Raw genomic sequence first — 19,119 nt, 5'->3', positions numbered from 1 at the left:
TGATGGTCAACATAACCACCTTACTATAATGATACATTAGGTTTTATTTCTTTGTCCTTCAATATATTTATCAATCACTAACTCTGACCAAAAAAAATGGCAAACTGACTCGCACAGGCTTTTTTTTTTTATTATTATTAATGTACGATACTGTGTCAGATGTTCTTTAGGCATAGATTCAGGCAACAGGAATAGAACATTAGAAAATGAGGGTGTATTTTTTTCATACAGTTCTTTTAATACTGGCAGGATAAAAGTACATGAATCTTATGGGGGGGGAAGCAATCATTTCACCTAGACCTCTGAAAATTTTAAATTCTTTATGCTCTTTATTTGAAGCAGATACAATACAATGATATATTATACTTCTAGAATTTCATCAGTTTCTAATTTGAAGGTTTTATGAAATATTCTTAATTCTAACTCTACAATTTATGCGAGACCATTATAATCTATACTAATGTATTAATCACAAGACTTTGAAAATTACTCTCGACCAACATTTTAATAGCACATTTGTCAGTTGCTAACTGCACCTTCTGCTCAAAAAAAAGGCACAGGCACTGTAACCCTAATGGTTACAATACTACAAGTTCTCAGTCAGTTGTCATTTTTAATTATGGCTTTTATAGCCCCCTTTCAACTATTATAGTCCATATTTTTCCAAGTTATGTATTTATTGAATAAATACATGTTAATGTTCTACTCTTCCCCACCTGTAAAGATTTCATATAAATTTGTTCCTTTTATAAATATTCTTTGCTAGCCTAACTATAAGACTTCATTTTTAAAGTCTATACATGGAACATTTTTGTAAAATGAAGTTGATGCTATTTATTTTTTAAAAAGCCACAAATTGAGGAGTTATTTGCTTTTTAAAGGTAATGTTTGTTGTTGTACTGCAGGAGCCAATTGTCTACAGTATACAAAGTTGAATGTTGCAAATTATAGGGAAAGAGGGAAAAAGTAGCTTAGAAGCTTTTTTTTTTTTTTTTAATGTGAGATACTCTTTCAGATGTTCTTTGGGCATAGATTCAGACAGCAGGAATAGAACATTAGAAAATGAGGGTGTATTTTTTTCATAGAATTCTGAATCATTACTACTTGACTCCGTTTTTTGTTCTTGTTTCTATCAGTACATTCCCACACAAACTTAAAGAAAATTAACTTGTTTTTTTTTTTTTGGTTTTGTTTTGTTTTTAAGTCAGTAGTCTTACAGAGAATACTGAAGGAAAAAAGGTAAGTACAAAATAATAGGCTTCAGAAGCACTAAGATGTTAGTGAAGTAAGATAACCAAGAAGATAGAAATAGGGCTTCCCCGCTGGCACAGCGGTTGAACGCTGGGTTGCGAGGCTGCCTGAAGCCTCTGCGGCATCGGTTCACTCCCCGGCTGCTCCCCGGCCGCCCCAGGAGGGTCCCACATGGTGTGCAGACCTCTCCTGCCGCCCACTGCTCCCCTCAGCAGTGTACTTCGGTCCTTCTGCCTGCTCTGCTCCCCGCTCTGGCTCTGGTGACTTCTCTCACCCTCCCGCGCTTCTGACTGTACCCAGTGCCTGTATAAATAAATAAATAAATCTTTAAAAAAAAAAAAAAAGATAGAAATAGAGAACAGAGAAGTATTGTCGATGGTAGCAGAGAATAGATTGTGGACAAATGAAGAATAGAAGAGTGACAGCAGAAGAGAAGGAAAGAGATTGCCTGAGATAAAAGGAAATAGGCATAAAACTTTACGTAGAAAACAAATCTATGTTGGGGCCTCCCTGGTGGCCTAGAGGTTAAGTCTCAGCATTATTACTCTATCACTGCTGTGGCCTGAGTTCAATCCACGGCCAGGGAGCTGACCCATAGGATAACCTGTCTTGCTGGCTGCTCCCTTTAGCAGTGTATTTCAGTAGATCTTCCTGTTCTGCTCCCCATTTTATCTCTGGCAAATCCTCTCATCGCCTGCATCTCTGATCTATAGCCCAATTCTTATATGCATAAATAAATAGATCTTTTTTAAAAAAAGAAAACAAATCCACGTCGTTGTTAGTTAAAAATAAAATTTAAGTAGAAAATAAACCTATGCAAGTATCATTAGATTAAAACAAAATTTAAGTCATCCCTCAGAACATTATATATTCCTTCAATAAAACTAACAAGTAATACTTCAATATTTGCCAGAAAAGCAAAAAGAGGTATGTTGAGATGGCCCTTCAGTTTTTTTTTTTTTAAACATTTATTTATTTATACAAGAACCAGGGTACAGGCCAGATGAGCAGGAGGGTGAGAGGATTCACCAGAGATAGAGTGGGGAGCAGAACAGGCAAACAGACCGAAAATACTATTGAGGGAGCAGTGGGCAAGGCAGGAAAGGTCTGCTGTGCAATGTGGGTATCTCCCTGGCCGGCCGGGAATCAATCGCACACTGCAGAGACTGCAGACAGCTTCACAGTGCATCACTCAACCCGCTGCACCAACAGGGAGGCCCCCAGTTATTGATATATCAAGAACCTATGCTGCTCTTTCTTTTTTTCTTTTTCTTTTTTCTTTCTTTTTTTTTTTTCTTTTGATTAGAAGGGAAACATATCCATCCTAATAAGAATATCTCAATCCTAAGAATCACTAAGAATGCTTATCTTGGGCTATTCTATATATTTACTGTCTTCCTGTCCCTCTCTGATCATCTCACTAAGTGGGTTTCAGGGATGATGAAGGCCATGTTCTTAGCCATTTCTCTCTTCCTGTCCATAGTGCCTCATCTCTCCTCCATACCTGCTTCAGACTGTGGCTCGAGTTGCCTGTCTTGTCTCCATTTTCCCCCTTCTTTTTTCCATTTCACCTATATTCACTGTCTCTTGGTGTCTGCCGTTAACTATTCAGACAATATGCAAAAAAACTCCCACAATGTTGGTCATATAAAAGCTATTTTGTGAAATTAGGAATAAGTTAGTGTGTTATCAGCCTTAAAGGATTCATTCTGTGAGGGAGTAGGTGAAAAAGAAGCATTGTATACTGCTGGTAGGAGTGCAAACTGGTCCAGCCACTATGAAAAGCCGTATGGAGTTTCTTCAGACTACTAAAAATGGAGCTACCATATTACCCAGCAATTCCACTCCTAAGGATCTACCCAAAGGACACAAAAACATTGACTCAAAAGAATACCTGTACCTCTATATTTATTACAACACTATTTATAATAGGTAAAAGTTGGAAACAATGCAAATGCCCCAAAATAGACTGGATGAAGAATAAGTGGTATATGTACATAATGGAATACTATTCAGCAATCAAAAAAATAAACTAATGCCATTTGCACCAACATGGATGGGGCTAGAAGGAATTATGCTCAGTGGAACAAGTCAGAAGGAAAAAGAAAAATACCAGATGGTTTCATTTATAGGAGGAATACAGGGGAACTAAATAAGGCATAAGGGAAAAAATAATAAAAAACACAACACAACAAAGCAAAAATAAACACCCAACTATAAACCAGAGACTTTCTGTGGGGCGGAGGGCAGGGTGGGAGAGGGATCAGAATGAGGGCAGGAAGAGTACAAGGAGGCACTGTGGGGATGGTGTACCTGGTGAATTGATGGTGGAAATTCTGTGGGGACTACACCTGAGAAAAGAAAGCAAACATTGTTAAAAAATGAACAATAATGTAAAATATATATAATTTTTTAAAAAGCATTGTATAGCAATCCTGTAATAAATTCCTGAAATAAAAATAAATTCCTAAAATAAAATCCCCCTTTCATCATGGTACTGACTGGCCTGATCAAAAAATGATAGGATAAGAGCCCCGCTTCTTACTTTATTATCCAACACCCAATCCTTCATTCTTTCAATCAAACTTCAATCTTATTTTATTTTTCAAGTAAACTGCTTGGTTAGCTATCAATTATAGTCTATAATAAGAGTATCAGGTCAGTTCATTGATCTGTTCTCCACAGAGCATTTTAAATACTAAGATCTAAGTTAACAAAGATTAGATACTTAATCTTCCTAAATCATTAACATTTCCATCTGAGTTCCAACTTTTAGGAGCTAGAATTCATATAAATTTCCTTATTCTCCTCCTTTTTTCTGTCTTTTTCATAAAACTCTTTGGGCATGTAGATTGTTTTCATGTGTGTTTGTTTTTATTTATTTCCTATCTTCTTCCTCCTCATGCTTGCTTTACTTACTTACTAATGAAATTGCCTCAACTCTGAACATTTTAATTTCTCTGAACCTGTCAGTTTCTTTATCCATAAATTATGAAGTATAGCAATACTTAATTCACGGGGTGATGGTGAAGATTAAATTATATAATAAATGAAAATCATTTAGAATTGTGCCTGGCATTCTAGAAGGGGGTGGGATTACAACTTCCTATGTTATACATGCCACATTTTTAACTTCTATTATTTTTTATTGAGGTAATGTTGGTTTACATCATAAACTAAACCATATCCTTTAGAGGTATAGGTTCACAACTCTTTAGATGTATGTTATTATACCATGCCCCCCACCAAGCACCAATAGTCCACCACGACACACATGCCGTATTATTAAACTTACTAGTGAAAGCATAGAGACCCAGCACCATTACTCTCTCTCATAGACATTCAGAGTTTGGGGACTACTGTGGTATTTATGAACACTCCACCACTTTTAAAGAATGTCTCTTTTGTGTGTTATGTAGCACTCACCAAGAGAATGGGCATTCGGCCAAGTCTGTAATTGTTGTTAATTTACTGTATCATTAACAGAATTAGTCATTGTTTCATTTTAAATTGTGTTGAAATATAGCTTACTTCTACACTGTTGTGGGCTAGATGAAAAATCAAACTGTCATGTATAGCTAGTTATGATGAACACTGTATTGTCTTGTATGTGTATTGAATTATTAATCTCTTACAATAAATAACTGCCACTTCATTTGTCTACAATCATAAAATTTATTACCTCTTCACAAAGGATAAAGGTGTGTTATTTCCATTTTACATTTAGCAAGTCTGTAAATATGCTGTGTCTTACAGAATTGCCTTTGTAGTGTGTGACCCATAAAAATGTAAACAAAATCAAAAAGGTGGCATTGTCCTTATGTTTATGTTTTTGTCACTGCCTTTAATTTAACAGCAAGTATCATATGGCCAGTCATTTATTATACACTTTACACAGAATCCATTAAGTATCTCAGCTGTTGGGCTTCATAATTAATTGTCGTTATGTATAAGACATTTTTGCAGTTATAAAGCAGAAATGAATCATCTTGTCTTAGAAATGTAGGTTCATTGGACATCTGTTAAATTATGTCTCCTCTGTGCAGTACTAATTAATAAATAAGTGTTGTTGGATCAACACAGCCCCACATAATGGCTTAAGTTCAGTGTTCCAAAGCACATGTGCCAGCATCTGATTTGAGGGGTAAAAGGGAGTGAGGCTCCTTGTGAGGCTCCACAGTTCAATGTGGAGTATATAGGGTATGGTTTCGTTAGACTCCCCGGCTTTGATTGAGCACCTGTAGTATATGTGCTCAATGATGTAAAACAGTGGAAATATTTAAGAAATATTTTGTATACATATTTAAGTTTAGATGTCAGAGAGTCTTCGTTTCTATCTCAGTTATTTGGAATTCAGCATTTTTTTAATCCATATATGATCACATTGCTGGAAAATTTGTCCAAGCTACAAAACCCATTTGTCGAAAATTCATACAGCTGGATTTCTAAAAATTCCTTAATTGTTTTAAAGGTCACTTTAATGACCCTTAAAAGACTATTAAAATCCAAGCTTTCAAATGGTAAAGTTGTTTTCCTAGAGCTTAAATTTTCCTATTTTTTTTAACTGATTGTGAAAGAAAACCTCTATATGCATGCAAAACATTGATTGAATTGGTTGCCAGCTTACTGTGTCCTTACCAGATAAGGTAATTGAACCTCATTCAATTGTTCCAAATAAAGTAATTGAGATATCATTTATAATTTAAGGAATTTTGTAAATACTTGAATGTAAGTTAGCCCTGGATGCGGATGATTTTATTGCCTTGAATTTTGGCATATATTACATAATTTGATTTCAGACTAATATTCTCTTTGAGGCCCATGAAGAAACAAATGCAAAGGAAGCACTTCACAATCCAGGGTACATGGAACTTCTATAGAAATCTAAATAATTTACACTGAGGATGAACTCACACTCAAACATTACAATAAGCTCTACCACTTCTGAAATGTAAGGCAGTAGAAGAAATCAGAAGAGACAATATAATCATGTAAAGAGATATAGGAATATAAAATATAATGGAAGAACAAGTCTCTAAAAAAAAAAGAATATATGCAGCCTTTCTGATCTGCCATCTGCAGTAAAACTGCTATCACGGTGCAGAGTTTCATGAAAAATCTTCTGGGAAAGAATGTTATTCACTCTCAAGGTTGAACCCTTGGATACTATAGAAAGTATAAAGGCCGAGAACCAGGATAAGGGATGATTCCTCCTGATCAGCCAGCAATGATTGATCTTTGTTGACAAATAACTGGAAGGTGGACGAATTTCTCTGATGGTAACTTTCTAAAGGTGTCCACTCTCCATTTTATTTTGAGACTGCATGGTGGTGCTAAGGAAAGGAAAAAGTCTTACACCACTCCCAAGAAAAATAAACATAAGAGAAAGAAGATTAAACTGGTTGTGCTGAAATATTATAAGGTGGATGAGAATGGTAAAGTCAGTCACCTTCATCGGAAGTACCCATTCAATGAATGTAGTGCTGGATTTTTTTGTAACCAGCCATTTTGACAGACATTGTGGCAAGTGTTGTCTGACCTATTGTTTCAACAAAGCAGAAGACAAGTAATTGTGTATGGGTTAATAATAAAAGACATTAACATTTTACACACACACTGAAAAATAACCACAGTGAATCTCATTCAATAGAGATATGTTCCTGAAACATTCTATATAAGTTGAACTTTTATGAATTAGATAAGAAGGAATCTAATAATATTGGTCCTAATCAAGTCATACCAAATATCATCCCCTACAGGAGTTGAGAGTAATCTGTTGCTACATGGTAGCAAAGGGCCCTGGGAATTGAATAAGATGCTCCCAAATTCTGAGAAATGTGCTACTCACATAGGAGTAGTACATTAAAAAACCTTTAAAACAGTAACTATATCCTGCAGTCAAATGTAACAGGCTGTGCAGAATGGGTGTCATCTTTGTATATGGCTTCTCAGTGTATTTAATTGAACTGCTTTAGCACCAATTATTCAAGGCAAAGTATAGTTCCAGGTTTGCTTTTTTTTTAATTGGTGGAGATTTTGTTTTGTTCTGCTGGTTTTTAGAAGTTTTTTAAGAATTGTGCTTCACTTAGAATGAGGTTTTCCAGTTTTTATTTTGTCACAAATACTTTAAAAATAATCTTAGAATGTGTTGGTTGTTGGTGAAGTACTCTAAACTCAGTTTTTAAAAAAAGAGTACTTGAAATCTCAAGGAGGGTGATAGTACTGACATTTTTAAAATGTTGTACTAACAATTTGTTCATATAACCAGTTTTACTGATCTCATACTTCCTCAGTAAAATCACAGTGCCATTTATCTCCAAATCAAAACATTTTTGAAATATGGAAACTATGTATAAAATAGAGGTTATCGCTGAAATATTCTTTTAAATGTTCACTTTTAAACAAATCTTAATACCATTAGCCTTCCAGATTACAGGTGTTTATTTACTCTAAAACATTTTTCTAAATTATGTGAAGTCAATTTAAAAGAAATACTTTATTAAAATATTTCGTTCTCTCTCTGTATACTCATGGCCTACATGATCTCTGTCCCCTTACAGAACTCCTCTTTGTCTATATATAGAATGTTGTCTCTACCCTGGAGCAAGCAGGGTATTAAATAACATAATCCAAGTAATGGGGAAATCGTTATATGAACACTGAACATTGTGAAGTAATCTTGTAAAGTAAGGAGATGTGCGAGAAGGCAAAGAAGACTAACTCTACTTAAATTCTGCTGGGTCTCAGGCATGGTATTAGAACTTCCTGTGTTTTTCACTCTTCTTTGCCACTGTGGCTATTGTTTTCCCCATTTTACAGATCGAGTATCAGGGATCCTAAGTCGATATGTCCAAAGTAACATTGCAACTCATGGCCCACTAATTTACAAACCATATATTCTTTCCACAAATAACTCTTGGATCTTGGAACTAGAATGGGCCTTAGAAATAATCTAGCTGAAGTTGCTCATTTTGTTGAGGACATAGAGATTCAGAGTACCAAAGTGACTTATGCTAGATAATTCACTACTTAATAGCACTCTTTTATCTAATAGTCAATATAAAGAATTTTAACTCTAAAATTATTTTTAAAGGGAAGTGATTCTTTGAAGTACAGAAATAGCACAGTTACATTTTAAGATACCTTTTAGATAAAACATTAAAGCAACTGCTAAATAGATGTATATAGATGTATACATCTATTACATATATATAGTGTGTGTGTTTGTGATTTGTTCCCTATTCCTATTGTAAAGAATTACACACCAGGGCGGCACAGAAAGGGCTCCATTTCCTTGCCTTTTCCACCTTCTAGAGGCCACAGTCCCTTCTTCACAGCACACTGACCCCTTGCTTCCATCATAACACTTCCCACTAATCCTGTCTCCATTTTAGAAGCCCCCTAAAATTATATTAGCCTACCCACATAACCCAGGATAGTCACCCTGTCTCTCAAATCCTTAACACATACTAAGTCCCTTTTACCACGTAGGTAACATAGTCAGTTTCCAGGGATTAGAACATGGTCATCTTTGGGTGAATAAGGACTTTCTTCTGTCCATCATATACATACATCCACATGCCTGTAATAAGAACCCCCAAGTCCTTATCAGTTTACACGTCTTATTCTCTCCTAGTTCCCCGAGGTTTGATGGCAGTGTCTAGAAAAGAGTGCTGGGTGTTTCAAGAACTTTTATTAGCAAGCTTTTGCCTTGATTGTGGAATAATTTCATTGTAATCGTGTCATATCTTTATGTGGGCATTTATGTAGCTCATATCAATTAAAAAGCTCCTCATTTAGAGTCATCTAGGATTCAGCCATTCTGGGTAAATAAGTTTCCTGTATCACTGTATCCAAATCATGTTTTTAAAATTTCCTTAATATTTGAAAAGTATTCCGAATTGTGCTTTGTTCCCTGCCATTGAGAACAATATTTTCAATATAATTTTACCTCTCCTTGAGGAATGATAGCTATCATCATAAGCATCAGTATTGAGCTGTGCGTCAAATACAGCTATAAATGCAAACATAGGTGTGGGTTGTGTGTAACACACACAACTCAGTGAGTATTAACCCTTGAAATGAAAATGGAATTTTCTTTATGGTCATTTTTTAATTATTTGGTTTTTTGACAGGAGAGTGAACAAAGGATGTACAGCTGCCCAGACTCCTAAGAAAGATAACATGATGGGTTTTTTGGAAAACTGAGTCAGAGATCAGAGTAATCTTATATAGGGTGAGAGTGGAAATAGGAGGGTGCTTTCTCAGCCTATAAAAATCTCGTAACAGTTGCAGATCCTTTGATATTGTCAGTATTCAAAGCATCAGTTCCTATTTCTGCATTACTTAATGTCTAAAGATTACAGATAAATCTTTATCACTTTGCATGTATCATTCTCTTCTATTTCCTGTAGGTTTGTTGACAGGGTCTAGAAAAGAATGCTGGCTGTTTCAAGAGCTGTTATCAGCAAGGTTTTGCCTTGATTGTGGAATACTTTTGTTGTGACCATGTCATACCTTTAAAAAGTTCTTTTCAGAATTTAAACAGGCCATAGCAACAATTAAAAAAAAAATTATGTTGTAGTGTGTGCCACATATAGAATGATTACTAAATATAATTTTTTTTTAACCAGGGTTTTAAATTTAAGATTTAGTTATTTATTTATACACACACTGGGTACAGTCAGAAGCGCCGGGGATGGGGGGGATGAAAGAATTCACCAGAGCCAGAGCGGGAAACAGAACAGGCAGACTGACAAAGTACACTGCTGAGGGGAGCAGCGGGCAGCAGGAGAGGTCTGCGCGCCATGTGGTACCCTCGCCGGCGGCCAGGGATTGAACCGGCGCTGCAGAGGCTGCGGGCAGCTTTGCAACCCAGCGCTCAACCCCTGTGCCACCGGGGAAGCCCTAAATATTATTTTTAATGATTAGTTTGACCTGTGTGAAATCTCTTCTGAAATAATAATCTTAAACTATAAATAAATTTAGTAAAGTAACATTATGGGGCAAAAAGATACTAAAAATATCTCCTTCCTCAAAATATTCTCCAATTTTCCAGCTTTCCATTATGGTACTAAAGTACTCTTTTACCTAAAGCGCTATATAGGATGTTATAACCCCTCAAAGAGATTCTTGTCTATTTGAGCACTAGCCTGTGATGCCTTGGCGTTTGATTGACAAACAGTGGACTTTGTCTTTGCAGCAAAAGCTGCACTGGACTTAAGTTGAAAGAATAATAACCCATTTGTCCTTCATTGCATAAGTGGCTAGACAAACTGATACATTCATTCCAGGGCGTACATCTCAGCAATAAGGAGCAAACTGTTAACACATAGAACAGCTGTGCTGGATCTCAGTGAATTTTGTGGAGTGAAAAGAACCAATATGAAAAAGTTGTGTATCAGTTTTTATAGCATTTTTGAAATGACAAAATTATATCTCCCCTCAGCAGTGTACTTCAGCCAATCTGCCTGTTCTGTTCCCCACGCCGACTCTGGTGAATCTTCTCACCCCCGCATCTCTGGTCTGTACCCCAGCTCTTGTATGCGTAAATAAATAAATCTTTAAAAAAAAAAAAAAAGAAGGCAAAATAACAGAAATGAGGAACAGAGTTGTGGTTGTCAAGAATAAGGAAAAAGGACCTCCCTGGTGGTGCCAGGGGTTAACTACCGCACTGTGAAGCAATATGCAGCCTCTGCAGCACAAGTTCAATTCCTAGCCAGGGAGCAACCCACACAGTGCAGCAGACCTCTCCTGTCTCGCCCACTGCTCCCCTCAGCAGTGTATTTCAGTCAGTCTGCCTGTTCTTTTCCCCACTCTGTCTCTGGTGAATCCTCTCATCCCCCCCACCCCGCATCTCTGGCCTGTACCCCAGCTCTTGTATGCATAAATAAATAAATCTTTAAAAAAAAAAAGAATAGGGAAAGGAAGAAGGTGACTGTGGCTATTAAAGGAATAACACAGAGGATGTTTGTGATGGAATTGTGTCTTGTCTGTGTCTTGGTGGTGGCGGTCATCACACAAATCTGAGGATTAACTGGCTCAGAATAACCTATCAATATCTGATAGGTTTTTTAAATTATATGTAAAAGTCACTCATTTATGTTGGATCATGAAAATATTTTCTTTTTTCTAGCACTTTAAGATATAGGCACTCTACAAAATTTTAATATTACTGGATGTTCTCTATTTCATTAGCTTTTGTGTGATTATTTTTTTTCTTTTCTTATTTGGACACTTTAATTCATTAAATATCTTTCTTTCTAATATGTACAGTCGAAACTAGATTTGTCCCTTGAAACTGTTAAAACTGAATCACAGATAATGGTATTGGCAACCCGAAATTGTCGTTGTCATTCAGTTATAAATTAGCTGACTTTGTTTTCTTTGCTCCAAGAATTATTTGAAAATATGTTTTTCAGTGTTCAAACATATGATGAAGCACTCCATTATGTGATAGGTTGTGGTCTTAATAATTATTTGAAATATGTTAAGTCGTTTGATGCTTCATATGGCATTTTCCTAACTGAGGTAACATTGGTTTACAACACTGTATATGATGCAGAGTATAGGAACATATCTTTTCAGATGTGCAGTGCCACAACCCAGTCACCAAGATGACTTCCACCATAATGTCTTCCACCATAATCTGTTGGGCCCCCACCACACTTTGCTCTGCACCCTCCCCCTCTCCACTTGGGAAGTCTTATTTCTAGGTTATAGTTTTGGTTTGGTTTGACCCTTTGTTTTGTTTCTTATGTTCCACATATGAGTGAAACTATCCAGTATTTATCTTTCTCTTTGTGGCGTATTTTACTTAGCATAATCCCCTCCAGTTCCATCCATGTTGTCACAAGTCACAAGAGTTCATCTTTTTTCATAGCTGAGTGGTATTCCACTGTGTGTATTTACCACACTATCTTAATCCACTAGACTGTCCTTGAGCACTTAGCTTGTTTTCATAACTTCACTATTGTGTATAGTATTGTAATGAACATAGAAGTGAACTCAATCCTCAGAACATTAGTCATTGAAAAGACTCCATCTGAAAACAGAATGTCATGATTTTACTTTAGTTTTCTGAGCCCAGAATTAAAGGTCCTAAAATAATGATTCCAACTACCGAATATTCTGTTGTGCCTAAGGAAAAATTAGAAATGTAGTTTAACCAATAACACTTGGAATATTTTGTCTAAAAAAGGTATTTCTAACAACTTTGCATTTTCTCCTAGGTTACCTTCCGAACAAGAATCTATCACTGTAATATTAACAGCCAGGGTGTTATTTGTCTGGACATCCTAAAGGACAACTGGAGTCCAGCCCTAACCATTTCTAAAGTTCTTCTCTCCATCTGCTCACTTCTTACAGATTGCAACCCTGGTAAGTCCTTTAAATCCATTGTTGAATTAAAGCTATTTATGACTTAAATATCAGACCTTGGTAAATTGTTTACTACCAACACTACTACTGCTATTACTATTATTATTGATTTTAAATTTCCATGGAATGTAACTACTTTCTTTTTATATTGTCTCCTCATTAGTCTTTTTAAGACCTATTACTTGCCAAGAAAGGAAAAAGCATGGTGTGATAAAAATTAATGAAAAATCATTGTAGATGGAGTACTGCATTTAAAGAATGCATTAAATTATGCTGCTAAATAATAATAAAAATTCAAATTGAATAGCTTAATCTTTAATTAGTTTCCTACCAGAAGATGTTAATTTGAGAAATGTGGGCTATTAAAATCTGATAACAGCCGGGCAGCACCACACAGACGTGACCTTTTGGCATCTTAATAACTGCGCATTCTGACAAGCTATTAGAACAAAAAAGCTGAATGGTGCTAACCTAGGATATACCCAAAAAGTGAATAAGGAAATACAGCTTACCAGGAAAATAAAAGAGAGTTTATGATCAAGTATTTGTGGCTTGCTGGTGTGCATAATGCTGAAAGTTCCTGCTTCCTGTATGCTCCTGGATATGTGGTTATGTGTCTTTGACCAGCTTTTTTTAACTGAGAGACAAACTGGCTGCCAGTTCTTCATATTATTGGGTTTGTTTTGAAAAATACAAAACTCCAGCAATAGCTGGTGTTTTTTTCATTGATGTTCTCAATTAGAACATTCTTCTTTGAGTGTTTAATGTCTGATTTAATATTCCATAAGATGCCATCTTTCCTATTCAGAAGCAAACTATTTACTAGGTAAGTGAAGCTTTAGACAAAAGAGAAATGATAAGTGGGAATCAGGGTTTCTCTTAAGCTCCTAGTTAGTTTATAAAACATGAAGAAATTATTCTTTTCAATTTTTATATTATTTTTCAGTAACAAAAAATTTTAATGAAAAAATATAAAACAGTATAATTATATTGTGATGTATTTAGGATAGTTATTGCAAATTAATGCATTCAACACCAAAAATAAAATATAATTGTGCACTATCATTATAAAGTATTTTTAATTCAGACTCCCCCCAGATATTGAATGACAAATATTTTGTTCCTTCAGTCTCATTATTTCTATTTCAGTTCTGTTTGTCTCTTCATGTGTAACCTCATTGGAGATAATATTATAAGGCATTTTTCTACATGTGGCCTAGACCAAGCAGTCCTCCTGGAAATATCAGAACATGGACTTGAATGTGCCCTCCCACTCCTAAAAGTTAGAGTGGGAATTTTTTATTTTATTTTTTTTACGATTTATTTATTTATACATACAAGAGCTGGGATAAAGGCCAGAGGCGTGGGTGGTGAGAGGATTCACCAGAGACAGAGTGGGGAACAGAACAGGCAGATTGACCGAAATACACTGCTGAGGGGAGCAGTGGGCAAGTCAGGAGAGGTCTGCTTCGCCATGAGGATTGCTCCCTGGCCATCCAGGGATTGAACTTGTGCTGCAGTGGCTGTAGACAGCCTCATAGGTTGTTTCTTAACCCCTTGCGCCACCAGGGAGGCCTGGATGGAAATTTTTTAAAGAGAAAATTTGGAGAGGTTAGTGCTCAAGAAATTTTCAATCTCAAGTTATTATGCTATACACCTTAAACTTATGTAGTATTGTGTATCAATTATATCTTAATAAAACTGAGGGAACTAAAGAAACTTTTGAGACCTTACTACTAATGAGGCACTTAGGGGAACTAAAGTAGTAAAAAGTTCTCATTTCTTATACATGAAAATAGGTATAACTTCACCCTTAGAAAACTCAGTGAGGAGAGACAGTCCTTTCCCAGTGGTAACCAGACCTTCTTGGTCTCCCGGTCAGCTGAAATGGGCCTGTTGTCCTAAATCAACTTGTATTTCAGAGTCTGTTCTCTGTATAATTCCTGCTTAAAAGAAATGTTTGTTCCACCAAGGCCTTCTCTCAGCAATCAAATAAATTTCTGTTCAGTGAATTAGAATTTCAGTGTCTCAGAAAATTATAGATGCGTTCTGTAAAAACATAAATATAAAAATCATCCCTACTTTAAGCAAAACCAGATAAATAAAAAGAAGCAGATTTTGAAAATAATGCTTTTGTTAGTAAGAATAAGCCTAAAGATAATAATGTTCCTTAAATTTTACTATCTAGAGGTGGTCTAATATAATAATTAAATATTATAAGTAAAATACATGCTCACAAACTAATGTTCATGCTTTAACACATTATAAACAAACTTTCTGGGTCTCCCTGGTGACACAAGGGGTTAAGTCTCAGCACTATGAAGTTATCCTCAGCCACTGCAGCTCGAGCAATCCCTGGCCAGGGAGCTGGCCCTTGTGGCACAGCAGACCTCTCCTGACTTGCCCACTGCTCCCTTAAGCAGTGTATTTCAGTCAATCCACCTGTTCTACTCCATGCTGTCTTTGGTGAATCCTCTCATCCCCGCCCCAACATCTCTAGCCTGCACCCCAGCTCTTGTATGCATACATAAATAAAAGAAATCTTTTTTAAAAAACTTCCTAATTGGCAACATCATGTGTACGGTCATACATCTAGTCTTAAAATGAGTTATTTATTGTAAACAAATCAAAATGTCCCTTCTTTTGTTTTAGTGGATTTATTTCACACTTTTACCTGATACACCTCTAGTCTCTGTGGATTTTTTTCTTTTCTAGATTTAAGGTAAATTTCAATCTATCCTATCTTCAAATTATCATAGAATAAGTTTGATATAGAACATGAGTATTGAATCTGTGGAGCTATTTTAATTCCAGAAATGCTAGCCACTCATAGTAGACCCCCCCAATAATGATACAGATTTAATCAATTTAAAAAGTGTTTTCTCGGGCCTCCCCGGTGGCGCAGCGGTTGAGCGCTGGGTTGCGAAGCTGCCCGCAGCCTCTGCAGCGCCGGTTCGATTCCCGGCTGCTCCCCGGCCACCAGAGGAGGGTCCCACATGGCGCGCAGACCTCTCCTGCCGCCCGCTGCTCCCCTCAGCAGTGTGCTTCGGTCCTTCTGCCTGCTCTGCTCCCCGCTCTGGCTCTGGTGAATTCTCTCACCCTCCCGCGCTTCTGACTGTACCCAGTGCATGTATAAACAAAAACAAACAAACAAACAAATAAATAAATAAAACATGCCTCAAAAAAAAAAAAATCATAAAAAAAAAAAAATAAAAAAAATAAAAAGTGTTTTCTCTTATTCCTATAGAAACATTTTTTTTCATACTTTTCTCATAATTTGTACTCATCTCTTTCAAGAGTTTTGGTCCATTCAGAAACAATTCTTATGTATTTTAGGGTAGGGCTACACATTCTTATTGCATGATATTTAAGATAAGCAAATATAGATGTATAAAACAGTTCCACTATTTATTAGTTGTGTGACCTTGTACTAGTCACTTAACCTCCCATGGCCTTAGTTTCTTACTTAAAATGGAAATTATCAACCCTACATAAATCACAGGAATCCTGCCAGTTTAAAATGAGATGGTGTATGTGAAAGCCCTTTGTTGACAGTAATGGATTCATGGTGATGTTATTTCCCAGAACATTAAGGCCATGGGATGATAATACAGTAGATGACTGATAAATACCAACTCAAGTTTAATTTCATTGAGATGATAGAACAAATAATCTCAAATACCACTGCCTTAGGCACTGACACTTTGGGGTTTTAGAATCTGAAAAGAAGCCTAATTCTCAATTCATGGTGCCCATTGTATTTTCTCTTGGGAATGACTATCTCTCAGGTAGCAAATATCCAACAGTTATCAGCCAAGTGATGGGTACGGCAATGATAATGACTCTCTTCCCCCTGCAGTGGTCTAGGTAGATAAACACCTCACAGTGTTTATTGGGCCTGATCTGGCACTTTCATTTGTCAGACATTACCTGACTGCCTCCATTAACTGTGACTCAGTGTCCAAGAACAGAGTGGCAGGAGAGAACAGAGAATGACAAGCTCAAAAGGTCAACACCAGCCTTCTAGACTCTTGAATTCAGTACTGCTTTATGAACGAACATGATATAATCCTCTGATGCAGGATTCGTGTAAATGAATTGCTGAATTTTAGATCAAATTCCCATTTTTCATGGGATGCTTTTATTCATAATTATTCTTCTGAAGCATATACAGAGTTAAACTCTGTTCTGTTTTATCTCATCTTTATGGTCTTCACACCCCTTGTATAATGGGTATTTTCTCATATACAATGAACTACCTGAGAACACTGACATTGATGAGCTAAAACAAGGAAATCAACATTTTTCCTATGCCATGTTTATTTAAGCAAGTATTTCTAGCTTTCCCCCCTTTTTCTGAAAAGTATATAAAAAGTATCTCATCTGGTATAGTTTTACTAATTCTAATTACTACATTTCTAGTCTAGTACTTTTACTTTCTAAAGTGTTAATGAGCATGTTTCATTCAAAGCAGAATGCTGTACTATATCATTAAAAAAAAATTCTCCCCAATTTATATGACTTTTATAGGGTAGTATTGGATATCTGAAAACTGAGCATTTGATATTAAGGAATTATTGCAAGAGAGTTTTAGACATGATAAAGTAGAATTATGATTATGAATATTTTTATATGTTCTTTATCTTTTAAAGATACATGCTCAACTATTTGCAAATGCAATACCTTGATATCTGGGATTTGCTTAAAAATAATTCAAAAGATCAGAAGAGGGCAGGGATATAGAAAATATCAGCTTAATATTTTATATCAGTGAGATATTACAATTGCTGAATCTGATTTATGAATTCATAGGGCTTTATTATTCTATTCTGTCTACTTTTAAATTGATACTTTCCATAGTAATTTTTTTTTTTTTGATTGCCGAAAATTAGTCTTACCAGCAGTGTGATCTTTAAAGGTGTGTGATTTGGCACCCTTCCCCTGTGAGGAAATCATTTGGGCGCTGACCCTAACCCTGTGAGTTTCATTCCTGTATCATCTGCCTTTAGAATATAAACTGCTTCCTGGTGCAGCCCGGGCCAGCAAGATCCTACATTCAGAAACAACCGTGAAGTCTTTGTCCACCGCTCTTCAAACTGGCATAACTGCACAGGCACGGTCAAGTGAAAATGCTCTAAGCATACCCACAAAATTATCACTCCAGATGCATGAACTCTTCCCCTCCCCCATCATCTTCCAAATAAAAATCAAGTATCAGTCACTCCCAGTCTTAGATTTATACAAATCTTTATTAGAACAAAAGTAGAAATGAGAATGGGAGCTAATTAACCCTCACTCTTACACAGTGATTACACTGAGGGTGAGCACAGCTGCAGCTTCGTTGGGCAGGGCTTTATTCTTCTCAACGGACTGAGCAAAGGGAAAGAGGAATTTGCTCCCAGTGGCTCTTTTACAGATTTCTGTAAAAGGTCGGGAGAATGGTTCATTCCTCATTCTTCATCTTAGTGCTTTGTTTCAGATCAATTATGACCCATTTTTAAACAACTGATATAACCTTTACCCATAAATTTTCTCAGATACCTTAGTTTTATTATTAGATACTTAAGTGTCTTTGGGCTGTTTATAATGACATAATAAATTATGTTACAAGATATTAAAATTTTATATTTGAATAAACATTATAAAATAGTGTTAGTTATTTCAACAAAGATAGATTTTTGGCCCATTTAGAAACAGATATTTAACTGAAATTAGGCTTTAAAAGACTGCCTACTGGGGCCTCCATGGTGGTGCAGCGGTGGAGCGCTGGGCTGTGAGGCTGTCTGTAGCCTCTGCAGTGCCGGTTCGATCCCCGGCCACCGGTGAGGGTCCCACATGGCATGCAGACCTCTCCTGTCTTGCCTGCTGCTCCCTGCTTTGGCACTGGTGAATTCTGTCTCCTGCGCTTCTGACTGTACCCAATGCTTGCATAAATAAATAAATAAATAAACAAATCAATCAATCAATCTTTAAAAAAAAATAAGACTGCCTACTTTCAAAGCATGCTATCTTAGAAGAATGCAAAAATTAAATTTCTTTTTTCTTTTTTTTTTTTAAAGATTTATTTATTGATACAAGAACTGGGGTACAGGCCAGATGTGCGGGAGAGTGAGAGGATTCACCAGAGACAGAGTGGGGAACAGAACAGGCAGACTGACTGAAATACACTGCTGAGGGGAGCAGCAGATGAGACAGGAGAGGTCTGCCGCGCTATGTGGATATCTCCCCAGCCGGCCGGATTGGACCCGCATTGCAGAGGCTGTGGACAGCTTCACAGTGCTGCGCTCAACTGCCTGCACCACCAGGGAGGCCCTAAATTTCTTTTTCTTAAATAGATATTACCAATGGCTGTGTAGACATCAGATTTCTTCTGGTGTCCACGGCTTTTTTCAAAAAGAGACACATACAAAATAGAAATACAGTGCACAACATCTAGGCAACTTCATGTTGTTTTCCTTATTTGTGAAGGATTAGCTTCTTTTCTAGATT

The 19,119-nt window shown here is 36.4% G+C and overlaps 1 protein-coding gene and 1 pseudogene across 2 annotated transcripts in view; both read left to right on the top strand.

The window, feature by feature from the left end:
• UBE2E1 (ubiquitin conjugating enzyme E2 E1) overlaps positions 1-19,119 on the top strand; it is a gene marked incomplete at both ends in the record, with an annotated part of 521,622 nt that overhangs the window by 220,267 nt on the left and 282,236 nt on the right. The window contains one exon of the mRNA XM_084246429.1: positions 12,483-12,630. Within this exon, the coding sequence (XP_084102555.1) occupies positions 12,483-12,630 (148 nt within the window). The remainder of the gene's footprint in view (positions 1-12,482; positions 12,631-19,119) is intronic.
• LOC311179367 (ubiquitin-ribosomal protein eS31 fusion protein-like) lies at positions 6,384-6,821 on the top strand (annotated as a pseudogene). The gene has a single exon. The product of its transcript is annotated as a ubiquitin-ribosomal protein eS31 fusion protein-like (transcript).

Source organism: Talpa europaea (assembly GCF_964194135.1).
Source record: "Talpa europaea genome assembly, chromosome: 11".
In the NCBI taxonomy this organism is placed as follows: domain Eukaryota; kingdom Metazoa; phylum Chordata; class Mammalia; order Eulipotyphla; family Talpidae; genus Talpa; species Talpa europaea.
The sequence above is the reverse complement of the archived record's forward strand: the minus strand, read 5'-3'. Positions and strand labels throughout refer to the sequence as shown.